Source organism: Miniopterus schreibersii (assembly GCF_964146895.1).
Source record: "Miniopterus schreibersii genome assembly, chromosome: 7".
NCBI lineage: Eukaryota > Metazoa > Chordata > Mammalia > Chiroptera > Miniopteridae > Miniopterus > Miniopterus schreibersii.
In genome coordinates, this window is record NC_138108.1 from 42,740,498 (window position 1) to 42,760,235 (window position 19,738).

At 33.6% G+C, this 19,738-nt stretch overlaps 1 protein-coding gene across 1 annotated transcript in view; it reads left to right on the forward strand.

Annotated features, from left to right (window-relative positions):
- The window catches only part of TLK1 (tousled like kinase 1), a 118,742-nt gene that overhangs the window by 32,236 nt on the left and 66,768 nt on the right, over positions 1-19,738 (forward strand). Inside the window, exons 2-3 of the mRNA XM_081143360.1 lie at positions 4,213-4,331; positions 19,241-19,312. Coding sequence (XP_080999486.1) covers positions 4,213-4,331; positions 19,241-19,312 — 191 coding nt within the window. The remainder of the gene's footprint in view (positions 1-4,212; positions 4,332-19,240; positions 19,313-19,738) is intronic.

Genomic DNA, 19,738 nt, shown 5'->3' on the forward strand with positions numbered 1-19,738 from the left:
ACAGTACTTATTTGTCTTTTTGTGTCTGGCTTATCTCGCTTATCTCACGTAGTATAGTATCTTCACAGTTTATCTATGTTGCAGCCTCTGTCAGAATTTCCTTCATTTTAAACATTGTTTAATATTCCACTTTATGTATATATCACATTTTATTTATTTATTTATTCATTGGTGGACACTTAAGTTGCTTTCACCTTTTGGCTGTTGTAAGGCTGCTGTCAGCATGGATGTACAAATGTCTCTTCTAGTCCTTGCTTTCACTTCTATTGGATTTATATTCAGAAGTGGATTTTCTGGATCATATGGTAATTCTACGTTTAATTTTTTGAGGAACTGCCATACTGTTTTCCACAGTGGCTGCACCAGTTTACATTCCAGCAGTGGACAAGGGTTCAAATTTCTCCACATCCTAGCTAACACTCATTTTTTGTTTTGTTTTGGTTTTTGATAGTAGCCATCCTGATGGGTATGAAGTGGTATTTCATTGTAGTTTTGATTTGCCTTTCCCTAATGATTAATGATGTTGAGCCTCTTTTTATGTGCTTATTGGTCAGTTGTATATCTTTTTTGGAGAAATGTCTACTCAAGTCCTTTGCCCATTTTTAAATTGGGATTTCGTGGGGGTTTTTGTTGTTGAGTTGTAGGATTTCATTATATATTCTGGATATCAATCCCTTGTGAGATAAATGATTTGCCGATATTTTTACCCATCCTTTGGGCTGTTTTTTCATTCTCATGATGATGTTCTTTGATGCACAGGAGTTTTTCATTTTGATGAAGTCCAACTTGTCTGTTTTTTTTTTTATTGCTTGTGCTTTTGGTTTCAAAATCCAAGAAATCATTGCCAATTCCTGTGACATAAAGCTTTTCCCCTATGTTTTCTTATAAAAGTTTTATAGTTTTGGGTCTTATGATTAGATATTTGATCCATTTTGAATTAATTTTTATATATGGTGTTAAAGTAAGGGTCCAGCTTAATATTTTTGCATGTGGATATCCAGTTTTCCCAACAATATTTGTTGAAAAGACTGTCCTTTCCCCATTGAATGGTCTTGGCCACTTGTTAAAAAATCATTTGATCATATATGCGGAAGTTTGTTTCTGGGCTCTCTATTTTATTCCATTGGTTTATATGTCTGTCTTTATACCAGTAGCATATACTTATTATTATTTTTGACTTGACAGAGTCACCAAGACTATTTAGTGGTGTAGTAGACTTTTCCTTTTTTTGTTTTGTAATGAATGATGGTAGTAAAGTAGGGAAAATATATGGGGGGAAAATCCTTGACCTCATACCATACACAAATATTAATTTAGGATGAATCATGGACCTCAATAGAAAAATAAAACTTATAAAGACATTTTTTTCCCTTTGGGGCATGCAAAATTATCTTAGGATAGAAAAATAATAATCAATAGAAAAATTAGATCATTTTTATTTCACCAAAATTAAACACTTCTTGTCAAAACAGAATAAAGAAAATGGAAAAATATTAGAGACTTAGAGAAATTGTATTGTCTATTTGTCCTCCATTATCTGACAATGACTTATGTCTAGAATACATAAATAATTCCTACATATTAATAACAGCCTAATAAAAAATTGAGCAGTGGACTTGAAAATATTCTTGACATCAATAATAAAGATTTATGCAAATTGCCACTTAGCTCATGAAAAGGCAAATGCAAATCAAAATCAAAGCTGAGTAGCACTTCACTGCTATAATAAAGATTTTAAAAAGTCAACATCAAATGTTGGTAAGCACGTAGGAGTGTAAAGTAGTACAACCACTTTGGAGACTTTTAGCAGTTTTTTAAATAGTTCATATGCAACATTCTCACAACCCATCCCACTCAGGTATTAAGAAAAATAAAACATTTTTGTTTACAGAAGTAATTGTGCAGGAATATTTATAGTGACTATATACATATTTTAAAAATGTGATTTAATGTTTTCAAAATAATCCTGTGGCAAGGTAGAATTGATAGTTTTTTAAAATACAGCAGAATCTCAATGAGTTGTGAGCCCTTTGAGGCCAGTCTGTCTTATTGCTGCTTTATTTCCAATGCCAACCTTAAGACTTGACTGACTTGGCATTTACTCATTTGAGAATCATCAGTTTGAAGTGAGAGGGAGTATGAAAGGAGAGCAGAGGGCCATGCATTTACCCTTGGGAGTATTCATAGGTAACAAGAAGCAGAAAAGACATGGTTGAATTCTGAAAACTACAACTGTGTATTTTAAAAACCAAGGATTGAGAGGTGTTTTGTGTTTTTGTTTGTTTGTTTTAATCCTCACCCCAGGATATTTTCCCCATTGCTTTCGAGAGAGTGTGGAAGGGAGATGGGGTGGGGGGAGGATGTGAGAGAGACACATCAATTGGTTGCCTCGAGCACGCCCTGACTGGGGCCCAGAATTGAGCCTGCAACTGAGGTATGTGCCCTAGTCTGGAATGGAGCCGGGGCCCTTCCGTCCACAGGCCGATGCTCTAACCACTGAGCCAAATTGGCTAGGGCGTGGTTTTTTGTTTGCTTATTTTTATCGTTCCCCCACCCCCACCCCAAGACAGGAATAGTACACAATTTCTGATATAATAGCAGGATGAGAAAAAAGTGGAAGCATTGGTAGTACATGAAAGTACATTGTCAGGAGTATACTTATAATAGAGACCAGATTCTAGGCATCAAGTGGATATGGTTATAAATCACCAGCTTAAGGAAAGACTTATATGATAATATTAATAGCATGGAATTCAGGAGAAAGTTGTTTTATAAAAATGAAGGCAGGAGGAGGCAAGGAGGGAAAAGATGAATGAGAGAGATGGGATCAGGCAAATGCAAGATCCCTTGGATATCAAGAACAAATGGGATCAGAAGCAAAAATGGAAGGCTTTAGCTTTTTAAAGGCAGTTATCTCTTTGAGATGGAAAAAGGAGGAGAGCACAAGGAAGACATACTCAGACACAGGAATGCAAATAAACGTGGAAGCGTGGTCATTATCCATCTAGTCCTCTGTCCAGATGAAGATGAAAGGAATGAAGGGAACTTTAATTTAAATAAGGTTTATAGGAATAGTTTTAAACTTTGCGGAGAGGATTGTCAGGATGTGTGGAAGGGCCCTAGTGTCATTTGAAAATGTTCCACATATGATTCAGGATTCTGATAGTACTCTTCTTGTTCCCTTGAGAATCACTCGTTTATGTCAGCAGGGAATTAGTAGACATGGATAAAAGAATTTTTAAGAGTTTAATTGAAATTTAGCTAGAATTTGTGGTGCTTTAGTCTGTATAGTAGCAATTTTATGAGGGTGCTAATTTTCTCCCCTTAATCCTCAGGTGATTGTTTAATAACAGATGTTACCTTATTAATCTGTTTGATATATGTGTGTGTTTCATCTACCTGATAGAAATTAAAAACAGTCAAAACTATCAACTGCACAAAAATCTTTGGGATGTGATAGTAATAAAACAATCCTCAATTTAAAGTATAGTCAGTCAGTTAAGGTGTATATATAAGCAAAAGTAATTAAATAGTAATCTCACTTAGTGCCAGAATTCTGTATAAGCTTAGAATAGGGAAAGTATGCTATTAAAGAGGTATTTTTTAAACTGTGGACCTGTGATCCATTAATGTTTCATGAAATCAATTTAATAGCTCACAACTGGCATTTTTCTTTGGGGGGGGGATGTATACATATTTATTAATTATATGTATAAATAAAAATATTTAATATAAGGAATTGGCTCAGGCAACTATGAAGGCTGAGAAGTCTCAAGATTTGCATTTGGCAAGCTGGAGACCAGGAAAACTGATGTATAGTTTTAGTCTGAGTCTGAAGGCTTCAAAACCCAAATTGTTAATATTTTGTTGTTATGGTTGTTTTTCTTTTTTAATAGACTAAAAAATACTGGCGTGCACTGCATGCAGTAAGAAGTATTTGTGGAACTTTTTAATATATGTATGTATGTATCTGTGTACTGAGTTAGGTGGAAAATATATTTCTTAATGTGGATTGCAGTCATAAGTGTTGGAAATCCACTGTAGGTTGTTTTGATACAAGAGCGTGGACGTTATAAATATCTTAAAGTCTCTTTCACCTCTTTGTAGAATTCATTCATTAAGTTTATTGACATCTCAACTAAACACATGTATGTATTTTGTGTTTGTATTTAAAGATATATTGTGTGTGTATTTTTTTCTTCTTCTTATTAGGTGCAATGGATGAGCTTCATAGTCTGGATCCAAGAAGGCAAGAATTATTGGAAGCTAGATTTACAGGAGTTGCAACTGGAAGCACTGGGAGCACCGGCAGTTGCAGTGTTGGGGCTAAAGTGAGTAAAATTATAATCTTTATTTGACATTCTTTACTTGTATTAAATGATCTAAAATATATTACACAAAATATTAGTGTAATTTTCATAATGTACAGAAAAAAATTCAGTGTTATGAACTTGATTTCTAATATAGCATAACATATTCCAGGGGCATTAAGATATAATACAGCATATTAGGTTTCAGGGGTAAAGAGGAGTGTCTTTCTCCCATTACATAATTTTTAACTTTCTTGTCCTCTGCCTCTTTCTTGCCCCGTCATGCATGTTCCTATCTGTACGTTAATCCGCTCCTTCTAACTGCTGCATAAAGCTTAATAGTGTATCTGTTATCCTTTCCACTGATAGACATCAGGTTGTCTTCAACTTCCCACTGCCTCATAGTGCACTGCATATCTTGTGCTTGTTCTCTTATGGACCTTTGTGAGTAGTTATTTAGGATATATTACCAAAAGCAGAATTGCTAGGACATAGGGTATGTGTAGACTTAAGTGGAATAAATAGTAAAAGATTGCTGTTCAAAACAGTTGTACAAAACCAATCTGCACTTTCAGCCGCGTGCATGAGTATTTTTATATAACCACATCCCAGAAACACCTAGCATCATCCAGATTCATCATTCTTGGTAGTCTTATGGGTATAAAATATCTCATTATTTTACTTATACCACCAGTTATTTTGAGAGTGCATTTTATTCTATTTAAAATAAATTTTATTTTTATTCTTTGGATGATCTCTAAGAAAGAATAAAAGTCCTGAAATATCAATCTTCACAAATAGTTTGAACCACTTGACAAAGAAGCTCGAAAACTAAAATTGGGTCCAGTGGATCCTGATGACATTCTAAAAGTTAAAATGTCTCCCCCAGCCCTGGTCCACAAAGATATTCTACAGTTTCTTCTATTAACTTTGTAGTTTTATTGTCGTATTTGCTCTTTAGTTCATCTAGGTCACACCTTTTATATAGTATTGATAGGGATCCAGTTTTATTTCTCTCCATCTAGGAAACCAGTTTTCTCAATAATGCTTCTTGAATCATTTGTTTTTCCACTGATTATATTAAGTTGCCATGTATATATATGGACATGTCTGTGAAATTTCTCTTATGTTCCAGTGATCTGTCTGTATTCACATTTAAAAGAAAAGCAAAAAACATTTTGGATTCTTTTTACATGTTAGAACAAGTCTCTTCAAACTTCTTTTGTAAAGTTGATTTAGTTACTGTTTCTTCTATGGAGTTCTTAGGAACTTTTGTCTAGTTTTTGTGAATTTGGGGGCAAATTCCTGGATACTTTAAAGTTTTTGTGGCTGAAGTATTATTATATTTTCTAGTTAGTTATTGCTGACCTAGGAGACTTTTGATTTTTATAGGTTGGTCTTGTTTTGTATGTAACAGTCTTGCTGTTGGTCTCTTTTATTGGTTGTAATAGTTTGTTGATTCTCCCTCTAGGTTTCTCTAAAAAAATAGTAATTATCTTCCAAAAATGAGTTTCATTTCTTGCACTTCAGTATATTTATTTATCCCTTAGAGTGGTCATCAACTTCAGTACTTTCTCTTGTTCAAGAAGAATTCATCTAATGTTTCTCCATTAAGTGTAATGTGTGCTATAGATTTAGTGGATGTAACCATGCCTAAATTAAAGGAGAGCTTTTCTATTCCTGGTTAGTAAAGAAGTCTGTTTGTTTTTGTTTGTTTAAAAATCATAAATATTGTTGAGCTATATGAAATTCTTTTTTGGTTCTTGGTTGAAACACTCAAAAAAATTTTCTCCTTTGAACTATTAATGTGAATTATATTAATATATATATTTTTAAATGTTGAACCTGTTTGCATTTCTGGTATAAACCCTACTAGGCTATGATACACTATTTTTTTAAATATGTTTTATTGATTTTAGAGAGACAAAGGGGGAGGGAGAGATAGATAGAAGCATCAATGATGAGATTGATTGATGGGCTGCCTCCTGCACTCCCCCTACTGGGGATTGAGAGCCTACAGTCCCTGCATGCACCCTGACCAGAAATTGAACCGGTGACCTCCTGGTTCATAGGTTGATACTCAGCCACTGAGCCACGCCAGCTGGGCTGATACACTATTTTTAAATATATATTTATTGGATTTAAAAATATATTTATTGGATTTAATGCATGATTAACTATTTTATTTTGGATTTTTGCATTATATGGTTACAGAAGAAATAGATGTATAGACCTGAAGAGTTCAGTGAATTTTCACAAATGTGTATGCTCGGAGTAATCCACACCCCTCTCAAGATACAGAACATTTTCATTATCCTACCTTACCTGTTTTATAAATCATTATCACACTAGCCTCATAAAATGAACTGCTTCCCCTTCACTATTTTCAGTTTTTTTTTAAACATTCTGTATATGATAGGAAATGTACAGTGGAAGATGGGGAGGCGTTTACCTGTAAAACTGTCTTGGCCTGGGGTTTGTTGGGAGTAGAGGTCTTTTACTATCATTTTAAGTTTTTAATATTATTTAGTTTTTATTAAGGTATAATTTTACATGTAGTAAACCCTTTTTATTATATAATTCTGCTATAAGTTTTGACAAATGTATACAATTGTGTAACCCCACCACAAGTTAAGATACAATTCCCAAAGTAGCCCCCATGGCCTTTTGTTGTCAACCACTCTAGATTGCCCTGGCAAACACTGATCTCTTTTCTGTTCCTGTAGTTTTGCTTTTGCAAGAATGTTATGTAAGTGTAGTAAGTATTGTAATATGCAGCCTTCTGAGTCTGACTTTTAACTTTGCATAATGCATTCATTTGAGATTCGTCCTTGTTGTATGTTATCAATAGTTTATTGCTTTTTATTGCCGAATAGTATTTCATTGTACCACACTTCTTTTTACACTTGATCTTAGCCAAAAGGCCGAGAAGCGATCACACTTCTTTTTAATAATTAGGAACCACGTTAGGTTATGCTTGTTATGTGGTTGTCTTTTAGAATGTCAGTCAGCTAATGTAGAAGGAATGTAGAATCAGAAAATTAACATTTAATACTCTCCATTATAATTATTAATTAAGGCAGAAGTCATCAGTGAATGCTAAAAACAGCAAAATGTTATGGAGAACAAGGTCTCAAAGTTTTACCTTATAGATTAGTAATGAATTATAGAAGAGAAAATGTGCTTTTAAAATGGGGAGATTTTGTTGGTCACCATTTCTCCTAGATGAGGAACATTTGGGTGGTTTCCAGTATTTTGAGAATTGTAAATAAAACTACTATAAACTTTGCATATTCCCCTCTCTTTGGATTTGGCAGTTGTTTATGTGACGTAAATATCTCACAAGACAAAATATAGAACATTTCCATTCCTCCGAAAAGTTTTCTTCTGCCCCTTTCCCACTTGCCAAACTCTTTCCCCAAACCCCTTGTCTGACTTCTATCACTAATAGGTTAGTTTTGCCTGTATTTTAACTCCATGTAAATGGAATCTTGCAGTATACTCTTTTATAGCTAGCTTCTTCCATTTAACATATTTTTGAGGTTTATTCATGTTGTTGCTGTTCAGTAGTTCATTCTTTTTGTTGTTATGTGGATATGCCACAGTTCTCTGTTTGTAGAGTGATATTTGGATGTTTTCAGTATTTGCCTGTTATGAATAAGGTTGCTCTAAATAATCTTGTACAAATCTTTTTGTGGACGTATATTTTCATTTCTCTTGAAAAAATACTTAGGCGTTGGAATAGGGTAGGAGTATGTTTTAACTTTGATAAGAAACTGACAGTTTTCCAAGGTGCTTATACCATTTTCTACTCTAATCAGCAATATATATACACGAATTTTAATTGTTCCACATCCTTACCAACATTCAGTGTTATGATTCTTCCTCATTTCAGCCATTCTAGTGGGTGTGAAGTGGTATCAGCTCAGTTATTTTTTTTTTTTTAATATATCTTTATTGATTTCAGAGAGAGGAAAGGAGAGGCAGAGAGAGAGAGATAGAAACATCAAAGATGAGAGAGTCATTGATCGAGCCCACAACCTGGGCATGTGCCCTGACTGGGAATCGAACCCTGATCACCTGGATCCTAGGTCAATCAAGGCTCAACTGCTGAGCCACGCCCGGCCGAGCAGCTCAGTTATTTTTAGTTTTTCTTATTTCTTGGTTAATGCTCTCTCCCTAAAAACTGCTTTATCTGTGTTTCACAAATTTTGATAGGTGCCGTTTTTCTTATTATTTAGACATATATTTCATAATTTATTTCCTTTTTAACACAAGAGTTGTCATTGTGGGATATTTTGAGCTGTTTTTTTATGGATTTTAATTTGCATTACATTTTGATATGGGGTCATTTCAGTATGACCCCAATACTGAAATATACCCTGTTTTATAAACATTTCATATCTAATATCTCTTAATTGTATTTGTTCAGATCTTAGATATCTCCTTGTAGTTTCAGTTTGGTCTTTTTTTCTGAGAGAGGTGTATTAAAATCTTTAGCTGTGGTTATTAACTTACATAGTTTAGCTTGAAGTTTATCAGTTTTTGCTTTGTATATTTTAAGGCTATTTTTTTTTTTTTTACATGCATATATCTTATTTTGTTGCTTTTATGACTATAGTTATTTTCCCTTAAATATTTGGTTTTCAGATTTTAAGATTACTATTCTAAGCTTTCTTTTGGTTTATTTTTGTCTTAGGTATGTATTTTTCTATTATATTTTTACTTTTTGTTTTAAGTGTGTTTCTTATAGACTGTGTCTTTTTGATGGAATGTGAGCTTTTTACCTCTTAAATGGTGGACTTGTCCATTACATTTATTATTACTGTTATTTTTTTACGTAGTTCTGCCATTGTCAGATGTCTTTTATTTGTACTATTATTCCCCTTCACTCCTTGCTTTCCATTGGACAAATGGAGTTTTTCCTGATGTTTTAAAGTTACATATTCTATTTTTAGTATATGATAACACACTATACTCATTTATGTATTCCTGTCTTCTCAAATTGATATTTATGTATTTCTACAGGTTTTTTTCTCCTCCTCTCCCCCTTCTTTACAACTTTTTACTTTGAAAAAAAATATTATACTTTCAAAAAGTATATGTTATCACAGTAAATGAGAATCTATCTATAGGCTATTGACAAGAAACATTCACCCCAAATGACAAAGATTGGAAAGAAAATATTTCAGGTAATCATAAAGAAAAAGAAAGTGGAATTAAATATAAATTTGAGATTAGTTTCTCCTCAACTCAGAACCTTCCAAAGACTTTCCATGACATTTAAAGTAAAATTCAATGTCTTCACCGTGTCCTAACAAGACATTCTGATCTAGCTCTAGATTAACTTCCGTATTTAACTAATAACTATCTCACTATTGCACCCACACTGGTTTATTTGCCTGTTGCCTCCAACACACTTCTCCCTCACTTAATTAAAATTTCTATTCAAATGTCACCTCTTCAGAGAGGTTTTGATACCTGTATCATACTGTCCTTTGCCCCACTTGATTTTTTAAAAAGTATTGTTGATTCCTTACATAATGCTAAATATTTATATGTTTGTTTATTGTCCGTTTCCCTTCTTGTAAAGTAAATCCCATGAACACTTGGGCGTAAGCCTTCTTTTTTTACTGCTATACTCCAGCATCAACAATAGTACTAAAGCCCTCAATAAATATTTTTGAATGCATGAATGAATATCAAAACATTTCTCAAAACCGAAAGCCTGAATGGTACATAGATATTTTTTAAGGACTAAGAATTCATGGAAAAGATATGACAGTTATAAACTTTTATATGTCAAACAGTCCTAAAAATACATTGTGAATTGATTAAAGTACAGTTATAGTGAGGGTTTTACTATACTTCTTTTCGATTTTGACTGTTCAAATATGTATAAAAGGCTATAAAGACAGAATTTGCACAACATATTTTATAAGCTTGATTTGATTAGATATACATAATAGTCAATCCTCTTTATTCAAGGATTCTGTAATTGCAAATTTGCCTACTCACTAAAATTTATTTGTAACCTTAATATCAGTTCTTGCATTGGTTTTGCTGGTCATTCAAGGGCCTATGCATGTGGGGAGAGGTGAAAGTTTTGAGTTGCCTGAGGCTGAACAAAGTGACATTCTGCCTATCTGTTTCAGTTCTCATATGGTAAACAAGTGTTATTTTCTGTTTACTTAGTGCCATGTTTTTCACATTTTTGTACCTTTTATTGGTAGTTTCACTGTTCAAAATGGCCCCCATGGGTGGTAGTGCTGTAGTGCTGTCTAGTGTTCTAAACACAAACTGAAGTGCCTGAGGGAGAAAATTCTAGGTGATAAACTTCATTCAGGCATGAGTTATAGTGTTACTGGTCATGAATTCACTGTGAATGAATTGAGATTATATATTAAAAAGGTGTCTTTAAACAGAAACCCACCTTTATATAAAACAAGATTATGTATTGTTTGGTTGCGTAAAATGTTGAAGCAGCTTGCAGGAACTTAACCGTGTATTTCCCTTAGTGGCAATGATTTAGCATTGGCTAATTCATTGTTCACAGCTAATAACAAAAATTGACTGGAGAGAGAGAGAACTTTTATTCCATCATATGCCACTTCTTTAATCTTACGCCAGGTCTGCTTCACCTGTTAACTTGCCTCAGATCCTTATGGCCTGAGTTTGTGGCTCTGTGTTAGGATTACTGGTAGAAGGTAAACGTAAATGTTATAAATTGTACTGATGTAAAGTTATTGTGTAGCTGTAATGTTTAGAGAAGGAGCTAAATGTAAAGACTTACTTTCTTATTTTACATAATGAGTAGTTACACACAATTTAAACTGAAAGAATAAAAAATATACAAAAGCATATTTTTAAGTTAAGGTAACATTTGAAGAATTAAAAATAAAAATATAAATGCATTTATCAGGAAGAAGGGGAAGCTGATACCAGTGAAACTAAATTCTTCATCTTTCTTGGCAGGGTCAATGAAGGACTTACTGAACTTTATTACATAGAGTGGAATACTCTACACTGGTTTGAAACAAAGGAAGTAGCAAAGGGGAAAAAAGAATGGAGAAGCTATCTATGTGTAGATTTGGAAGTTTCTCCAAGGTATATTAAGAGAAAAGAAAGTAGTCTAGGACAGTCTACATAATGTTATCTTTTGAGTAAGAAGGGTGGAAACAAAGAATGTATATTTAATTTCCTAGTGTAGACATAAAGCCTTCTGTTCTAGAAAGGGAAGAAACAAACGGAAAATAGTAGCCTGTTTGCATTACCTATTCAAAAATTTAATTAAAAACAATTTTTTTAAATGGTTGCCTTTGAATAGTGGAACTGGTGTGGGAGGGAGAAATTTGTATTTCTGTAATGAAATTTTTTCCATTTGTCTGTGTGTTGCTTTTATATTTTAAAAACTGTCCTTTGAATGTACAAAAAATCTGAATGCTTCAGATGTCTGTCAGTGTGTGCTTACATGTGCGTGTACTATATTTCAGAGTGTTTAAGTGATTATGTCCTGGACTTTGTCAAGCCTCTCCCTTCTGTCATCCTTTCTTCTCAATAATTTGAAACTTTTATAATTTTTTATGTTGAGATGTAGTTTAAATACCCTAAAATTGCCCCCTTTATAGTGTACATTTTGGTGGTTTTTAGTATATCACAGAATTGTGCAGCCATCACCACTAATTCAGAATATTTTTATCACCCCATGAAGAAACTCCATGCACATTAGCAGCAACTCACCATTTCCCTCCTGCCCTACCCCATGCACCAGCCCCTGGCAACCACTATTCTACTTTTTGTCTGTATGGATTTGCCTCTTCTGAACGTTTCATATAAGTAGAATCATACAATATGTGACATTTTGTGTCTGGCATTTTTCACCTAGCATAATGTTTTCACAGCTTATGAATGTCGGATATTTTAGTACTTTATTCCTTTTTATGACCGAATATTCTATTGTATTGTTGTGTCACATTTTGTTTATTCATTCATCAGTTGGTGGACATTTGTGTTGTTTCCATTTCTTTTAATGTGAATAATGCTGCTACGAACACTCTGGAACAGGTTTTTGTGTGGACATATGATTTTAGTTCTCTTAGGGAGTAGAATTAAGTCACTGATATTGACACAGCAAAGAAAAATAGACCAATGGAACAGAAGAGAGTCTAGCAGTAGATACATCCACGTATAGTAACTTGATATATGACAAAGGTGACACTGCAGTGCAGTGGAGAAAGGATGGCCTTTTATAATAGATGATGTTGGATCAATCGCATACCCATATGGGAGAAAAGATGACTCTTGATTCTCAACTCCTGCCATCATACAAAAATCAGTTCCAGGTGACTTATAGATCTAAATACAAAACCTAAAAACAATAAAGCTTTCATCAGTATAATGATAGCAAGTTCATAAATGGGTCACAAAAGGCACTAACTATAAAGGAAAATATTTGATAAATGTAACTATGTTGAAATGACACCAAAATATGAATGAAAAGTTAAGTCATAGAGGATTCACACCCAGAATATGTAAAGAATTCCTACAAATCAAGAAGTAAAAGACACACAGTCCGTGGTCAGAGTTTCAAAAGTCACATTGTTCTACCAGGCTTATAATGAAAACTAGTAGAACCCTGTTCCATTCTTCCAACCCTGCATTCATTCTTCACAGAGGCACTCCTCACCTTAACAGCTTTTTCTTATATTATATATATTACATATCTTTGTTTTATCTATGTGTGTATTTCTAAATAAGATTATTATAGGTCTTTGTCTTTTTCAGTTTTAGATACTTATTGACTTCCTGTTACAGATGATGAGTTAACTGTTAAATGATCCAACCTTCCACCCCTATAGAAATACTCATACTTCCCTGACCTCATCTTAATTTATATATACTTCAGTTTTTGGTTTGATCATTATTTCATTATTTATATTATGACCCTGTAAATTTTATTTACAGCCATGAGATTCCATAATTACGTTTCTTCTTTTATACAACTGGTTGTTTTCCCTAGAGTTATAGTTGATTTATTTCTTTCGTTTTTTTAGTATTCAGTATAAGCATTCACAAAGTCTCCAGCAGACATGTGTGAATCTCTCATTATTTTCAGATACAAATTATTCTTATTTTTCTTTAGATATTCCCTCCCCCCTGACACTTTCATTGTTTTGCTCTTATCCAGGCTAGTTGCTCTCTGTTTTTCCTGAATGCCTGCCTGGAGTTCCTTCCATCCTGTAATCTTTTTTCTTGGTCAGCATGGGAATTCCTATTGTATCTGCCCTGTGTTTGAGCTCTTTCCTTTCCCCCATATCTTCCTCTTTCTCAGTTTATTCTTTTGTTTTGGCAGAGCAGATTCCCTAGTAATTTCCAGAGAATAGGTACATTGGTAGTCAAATTTTTGAGACCTTGCATACTGTTTTTCATAGTGGCTGTCCTAATTTATAATCCCTCCAAAAACAATGCACAAAGGTTTCCTTTTCTCTAATCCTTATCAGTACATATTATTTCTTGTCTTTTTTATAATAACCATTTTGAGAGGTACAAGGTGATATTTCATTTTTTTCTTTATCTTAAGATTATTTTTCTTTATCTTTGGTTTTCAATAGTTTGGCTATGATGTTACCTAGGTATGGAACTTTCTTTTATATAAACCCTAATGGTAATCCCACAAAAAATCTAGAACTGAGACACACAACAAAAAAAAGAGGAAACAGGAAAAAAATCATAGAATACTACCAAACTAAAATAACAGATGGAAACACAAGGGAAAAGAAACAGTGGCAACACAGAGCTACCAGGAAACAAAAGGTAAAATGGCTGTAGGAAATCCTCATATGTCACTAGTTACTTTACATGTAAATGGACTGAACTCACCAATAAAAAGACACAGAGGAGTGATTGGATCAAAAAAACAAAACCCAACCATATGGTGCCTTCAGGAGACACATCTCAGCTGCAAGGACATACATATATAGACTCAATGAAAGGGTGGAAAATGATACTCCAATCAAATGGTATCTGGACAAAAGTGGGTGTAGTATACTTATTATATCAGACAAAATAGATTTAAAGATAAAAAAGGTAATGAGACAGAGATGGACATTTTATTATAATAAAAGGGATAATACATCAAGAAGATGGAACACTTATCAGCATTAAAATATATAAAGCTACTACTAACAGAACTAAAGAGGAAAGGGAGAAACTGACAAAAGCAATTCTAGTAGGGAACCTAGATACCCCATTGACAGCTATGGATAAATCTTCCAAACAGAAAATCAATAAGGCATTAAATGATACATTAGACCAAATAGATATAATTGACACTTAGAGAGCCTTTCATCTCACAACATCAGATTATATATTCTTCTCTGGTGCACATGGAACCTTCTCAAGGATAGACCATATGTTGGGACACAAAGCTAGCCTCAACAAATTTAAGAGTGAAATCGTCCTAAGCATATTTTCTAGCCACAACGCTTTGAAATTGGAAATCATCTGCAAAAAGAAAACACACAGGATATTAAACAATGACTGGGTCAAAGAAGAACTAAGAAAACATCAGAAGATACATAGAGGCAAATGAGAATGACAGTATGACATATCAGAACTTCTGGGATGCAGCAAAAGTAGTAATAAGACAGAAGTTTATATCATTACAGGTCTATCTCAAGAAAACAAGAAAAATCTCAAATAAAAAAACCTGATGTTTCACCTTTAAAAACTAGAAAAAGAAGAACAAATGAACACCAAAGTCAGTAGAAGGAAGGAGATAATAAAAACTAGAGCAGAATTAAACACAATAGAAAACAAATATAATAGAAAATTTAATGAAACAAAGTTGGTTCTTTGAGAGGATTAATGTGTACGGTTTTCTTTGTACTTACTCTGCTTGGAGTAATACGTAAGCTGCTTGAATTTGTAAATTTACACCTTCCACCAAATTTTGGGACTTTCTAGCTATTCAATTACTTTCTCTGCTTTTTCTCTCCTCCTGTGACTCCAAATCCATGTACAGTGTCCAACTACTATTTTTCAATAATTTTTCTCTCTAGTTTGAATAATATCTTCTGATCTTCAGTACCTTTTTCCATTCTGATGTCAAGCCCATCCAGTGAATTTTTTTATTTTAGACTAAACTTTTTAGTTTTGGAATTTTCACTTGGTTCTTTTTTTATATTTTTATTTCTTCTGCTGAAATTTCTAATTTGTTCAACTCTTACAAGTATGTTTTCCTTTGTCATCTGAGCATACTTACAGCAGCTGCTTTTAGATCTTTGCTAATTCTGATACCCGAGTTACCTTGTGGTTGTCTCTGCTGGTTGTCTTTTCTCTTGCGTATGGGTCACATTTTCTTGTTTCTTCATAAGTTTAGAAATTTTATTTATATCCTGCACACTGTAAATGATACATTATATGACTTTGGGATTTGGTATAGTATTCTTCTGTTGAGTGTTGACTTTTTGGTGGTTATTTGTATTAGGAAAGAATCAACTTCGCTGGGCTGAAATCTAAAGCATGTCTCCCTACAGGGGATGGCAGCTAACGTCTCTGTTTAGTTGTAGCCTTACCTGGACTGCTTAGAGTCTGTTCCACACTTGCATAGATCAGTGACCAGCCAGAGACATGGATAGAGGTAATTTGCAGAATTTGCAACTCTGTCTTTGCTTTTTTTTTCTAGCATTTGCCTGTCTTTCCAGCTGCTGTGGTAGTTCCAATCTGGTTTTTCAAGGCATTAAGACTGCACGTGATGATCCAAGTTTCAGCTGCTCTGTGCAGCTCACACTAGTGGCCTTCCCTCTGGCTAAAGCTGTAAAAACAGGAAACCCACCTAGTTCTGTTCCCTTCTTCCGTATGTTGCCTCTTATCCAGACTCTGCTTGCTTTTGGTTGTTCAAGTGCTTTCAGGTAGTTGTCTTTTATATATTTTTCCAGAATTTGTAGTTGTCTGCAGGAACATTGGTCTGATAAGAGATATTCTGTTACTGTTTGTGGCAGAATCTGTATTTTTGAATTATTTGTTTTAAAAGGTAAAAATATGTCATGAATTTATATTGATACTTCCAATTCAAATCAGAAAGACAAGGGTTTTATTTATATCTGCATATTTTTTCTTCTGTATCAAGAATTGTTCTCAAGGACATAAAAAAATGATAGAATTAGAATATCATGTAATTGTTTACTTTTTTCCCTACATACACAGCAGTCTCAAAACAACTATATTTGTGCTATTACAATGACCAAAGTGATTACTGAAAACAGTTAAAGAATATTTCACTCGTGCTTTCCATAAAATTCCATCCCCCAATTTTTAAAATATTGTGTTATTAACTTTGTATGTATGCATTTAGCCATTAAATTTCATAGTTTCTTCCTTGTATTTCTTATTTAACCTTTATCAGTAAGTAATATTATTGATTGCATCAGTTCTTAGGGTGAAATTTCATTTTGGTTATCTGAAGCTTGTTCTCTGGAATCTTTTGGAAGGCTCATGGGAGCAGTATTTCCCAATTTCTGGAATTTTGATAAGTTTATCTATGCCTTTTATATGTTAAAAATAAATTTTACTGGATATAAAACACTTTATTCATATTGTCTTGATTATCTTGATATGTTACTTCATTCTCTTTTGGCATAAAGTGTTGCCTTTGAAAAATTTGATATTCTTAGGTGCATATTGTGTTCTTTCAGGCAGTAGTTTCAGTTTTTAAAAAAATTTCAAGGAGGATTTCTTGAACTATAGTTTCTGCTATTTGTTTTCTTCTGGTAGTGCTCTTTAAAGACTCCTGTTATCTGAATGTTGGATCTCTGTTGCTTCAATAATTGTTGCTTTCTCTTATTCTTTTTATCTTTTCATTTCTTTTGATTTCAAAAGTGTTCTTCCTTTTTGCTTTCTGTTTCTCTTAAAACATCATCTGTTGTATGTATTTTCTCTTGGTTTCATTCAGGCTTAATCTTCATTATTAAACCTATTTTCCCCCCCGAATTTTTGATGCTTTCCTGAGCTCTGTTACCTTATTTCTGAGTTTTTTTGAAATCTGATTTATGTTCTTTCATGTCTTGAGTCATTTTAGTAATGTCTTTTAGCTCATTTTGAAATACTAGGTTACAGTTTCACCTATTTTGTGAAATGTGTATGTGTGTCTGGTAGGCTTTTACTATCAGGGTATTATTCTGTATCTTACTCGCTTTTTTCTTATAATAACTTCGTGGGATGACTTGGATGACCTGCATCAGTTTCTGTTACTTACCTTTTGTTGTTGTTTTTTGGTGTGTTTTTTCCTGTTTAGAATGGCCTTTCTCAGAGAGCTCCCTCTGCTGTTGTTTTTGGGCACTCTTCAAAAGTATGGCATTTGCTTTCTGAGATTTCCAGGCTTTGCTCCCTTCTCCACTTTTATTTTGATGTTCTTGTTTCTTTATCTTCATTGTACCTGTTGTGCTCAATTTTGTTTCTGTACCCAGTAGTTTATCCTTATTGTGACACCCTTAGTGAAGGATTCGTTTCAAGAGTTCATAGGGCCTAGCGAGATTGCTCTAACTTCTTCAGCCTTCACTATGGACACCGTGCACTTAGTCACTATTGGAAAGGGCAGAGACCCTTCCTTCAGGTATAGCTTCTGTCCTCAAGTTGACTTATTGGTCAGTTGCATTTGCCTTTTTGGGAGTCTCTGTCATCAAATCTTTCAGACACCCTATTTCCTTCTGCTTCCTCTTGTACCATGCAGGCTCTGCAGCTGTTGGTGATCTGTTCCCATCTGCTATTTTGGGGAGATTCCTAGTCACCCAGTTTTGTTGTAAATGTTTTGTGTGGGTTTGGGGTTTATATTTTTATGTGGAGATTTAGAGATGATGAAAAACGTTGCCACTGCCTCCATTGTCCCTGAATCTTTATAGTTTATCACTTCTTAATTGCTATTTATGGTGTTCTTTGTTTCAAGTTTGATCATTTTACTCTAATTAGATTATAACTTCCTCTAAATAGTGCTTGAATCTTAATTAGTTTGAATGCTGTTTGTATTGAAAACAGCCTTTACAGTGTCCCGCGTAGTACTGGACATATGGGCAATAGCTTGGAGTCATCAGTTTGGAAATTAGCCTAAAGGTAATTATAGCCCAACTTTTGTAACCTTTTAATAGGATTAACAGCTACACTTACAAATTGAAGGGCAGTAGGGATATCAGCTGGTCTACCTGCACATAAAGTTTATTCGTGCATTGTCTTTGACATATATGCCATAGCTTGTCATCACTTATTCTAAACATTCCTGGAAGACATTAATCTGATGTACTGTTGGTTCAAACAAGTCCACAAAATAGTAAGCATCATAGAAACATTGGAAACATAGCAAACATCATCCTGCAAAATAATAACTCATTTCTATTTGTCACAATTTAAAAATATTGTAAAGGAAATGTAGGAATTCTTGAGTGAAGCAATTAAAATGGTCAGGATGATAAATTTTCTTAAAACCCTAAGCCAAGACAAACCAAAGATTGTCCAGTTTGTTAATATGAAGAGAGGCAAATGGGTGTGGATGGGATGTCATGGAATTTGATAAGATTGTGAAGAGAATTAAGGAACACAAACAATACTTTTAGTTAAAGGAAGCATTAGATTTTATATGTTGAATAGTAGTTTTAGGGTTCTTGATTTCCTAACGATAGCCCACTTCCTTTGCTCCTGAATTTGGTATTCTAAAAACTCCACTAGTAAGCTTGTTCCTAAAATACAGAAGAACTTTATTGACTTGATAAAACTTTCTAAAATGTTTATAGTGTTAAGAGGTTGGTAATTCTTATATTTACTTCATTTGACTTCCTTCCTTTAAAGGAATCATACTTTAATTTTTGAAGATAGATTATTTATGTAATATGTTTTGTTTAAAATTACTCCTAAATTTTACCTTTTTAAAAATCTTTTAACAGGCCTCAACAAATAATGAAAGCTCTAATCACAGTTTTGGAAGCTTGGGATCTTTAAGTGACAAAGAATCAGAGGTAAGTAACTTCATCTTAAATATGGTGCTATTAAAGTAAAAGCTGGAATCACCTTTTAAAAAAATTGAATAGATTATTTTTTTCATCAGTTCTTATGCTAAATGTTAATGCTTTTTGAGTTTTTATAGGAGCATTTTATTCTGCCTTATGAAACACAGCATTCAGACTGAAGACTATATTTGGCATTAGAAAGAAAATATAGTTTCTTTGGTTATGGAGCTGAACCTGTGGTATAGGTGTTCTTAATGGAATACACTTACTAGCCATTCATAATTGTAGGAGATGAAGGTGGTTTTTGAAATATATTGTTTCACGGTTTTCCTTTATTTCTCGTTATATTTCCTCTTATTTTGGCTTTGAAGTAAGGGCTTGTTTACTTTCTGAAATACAAGATATAAGGATTTTTTCTCTCATTTTGAAATTTCT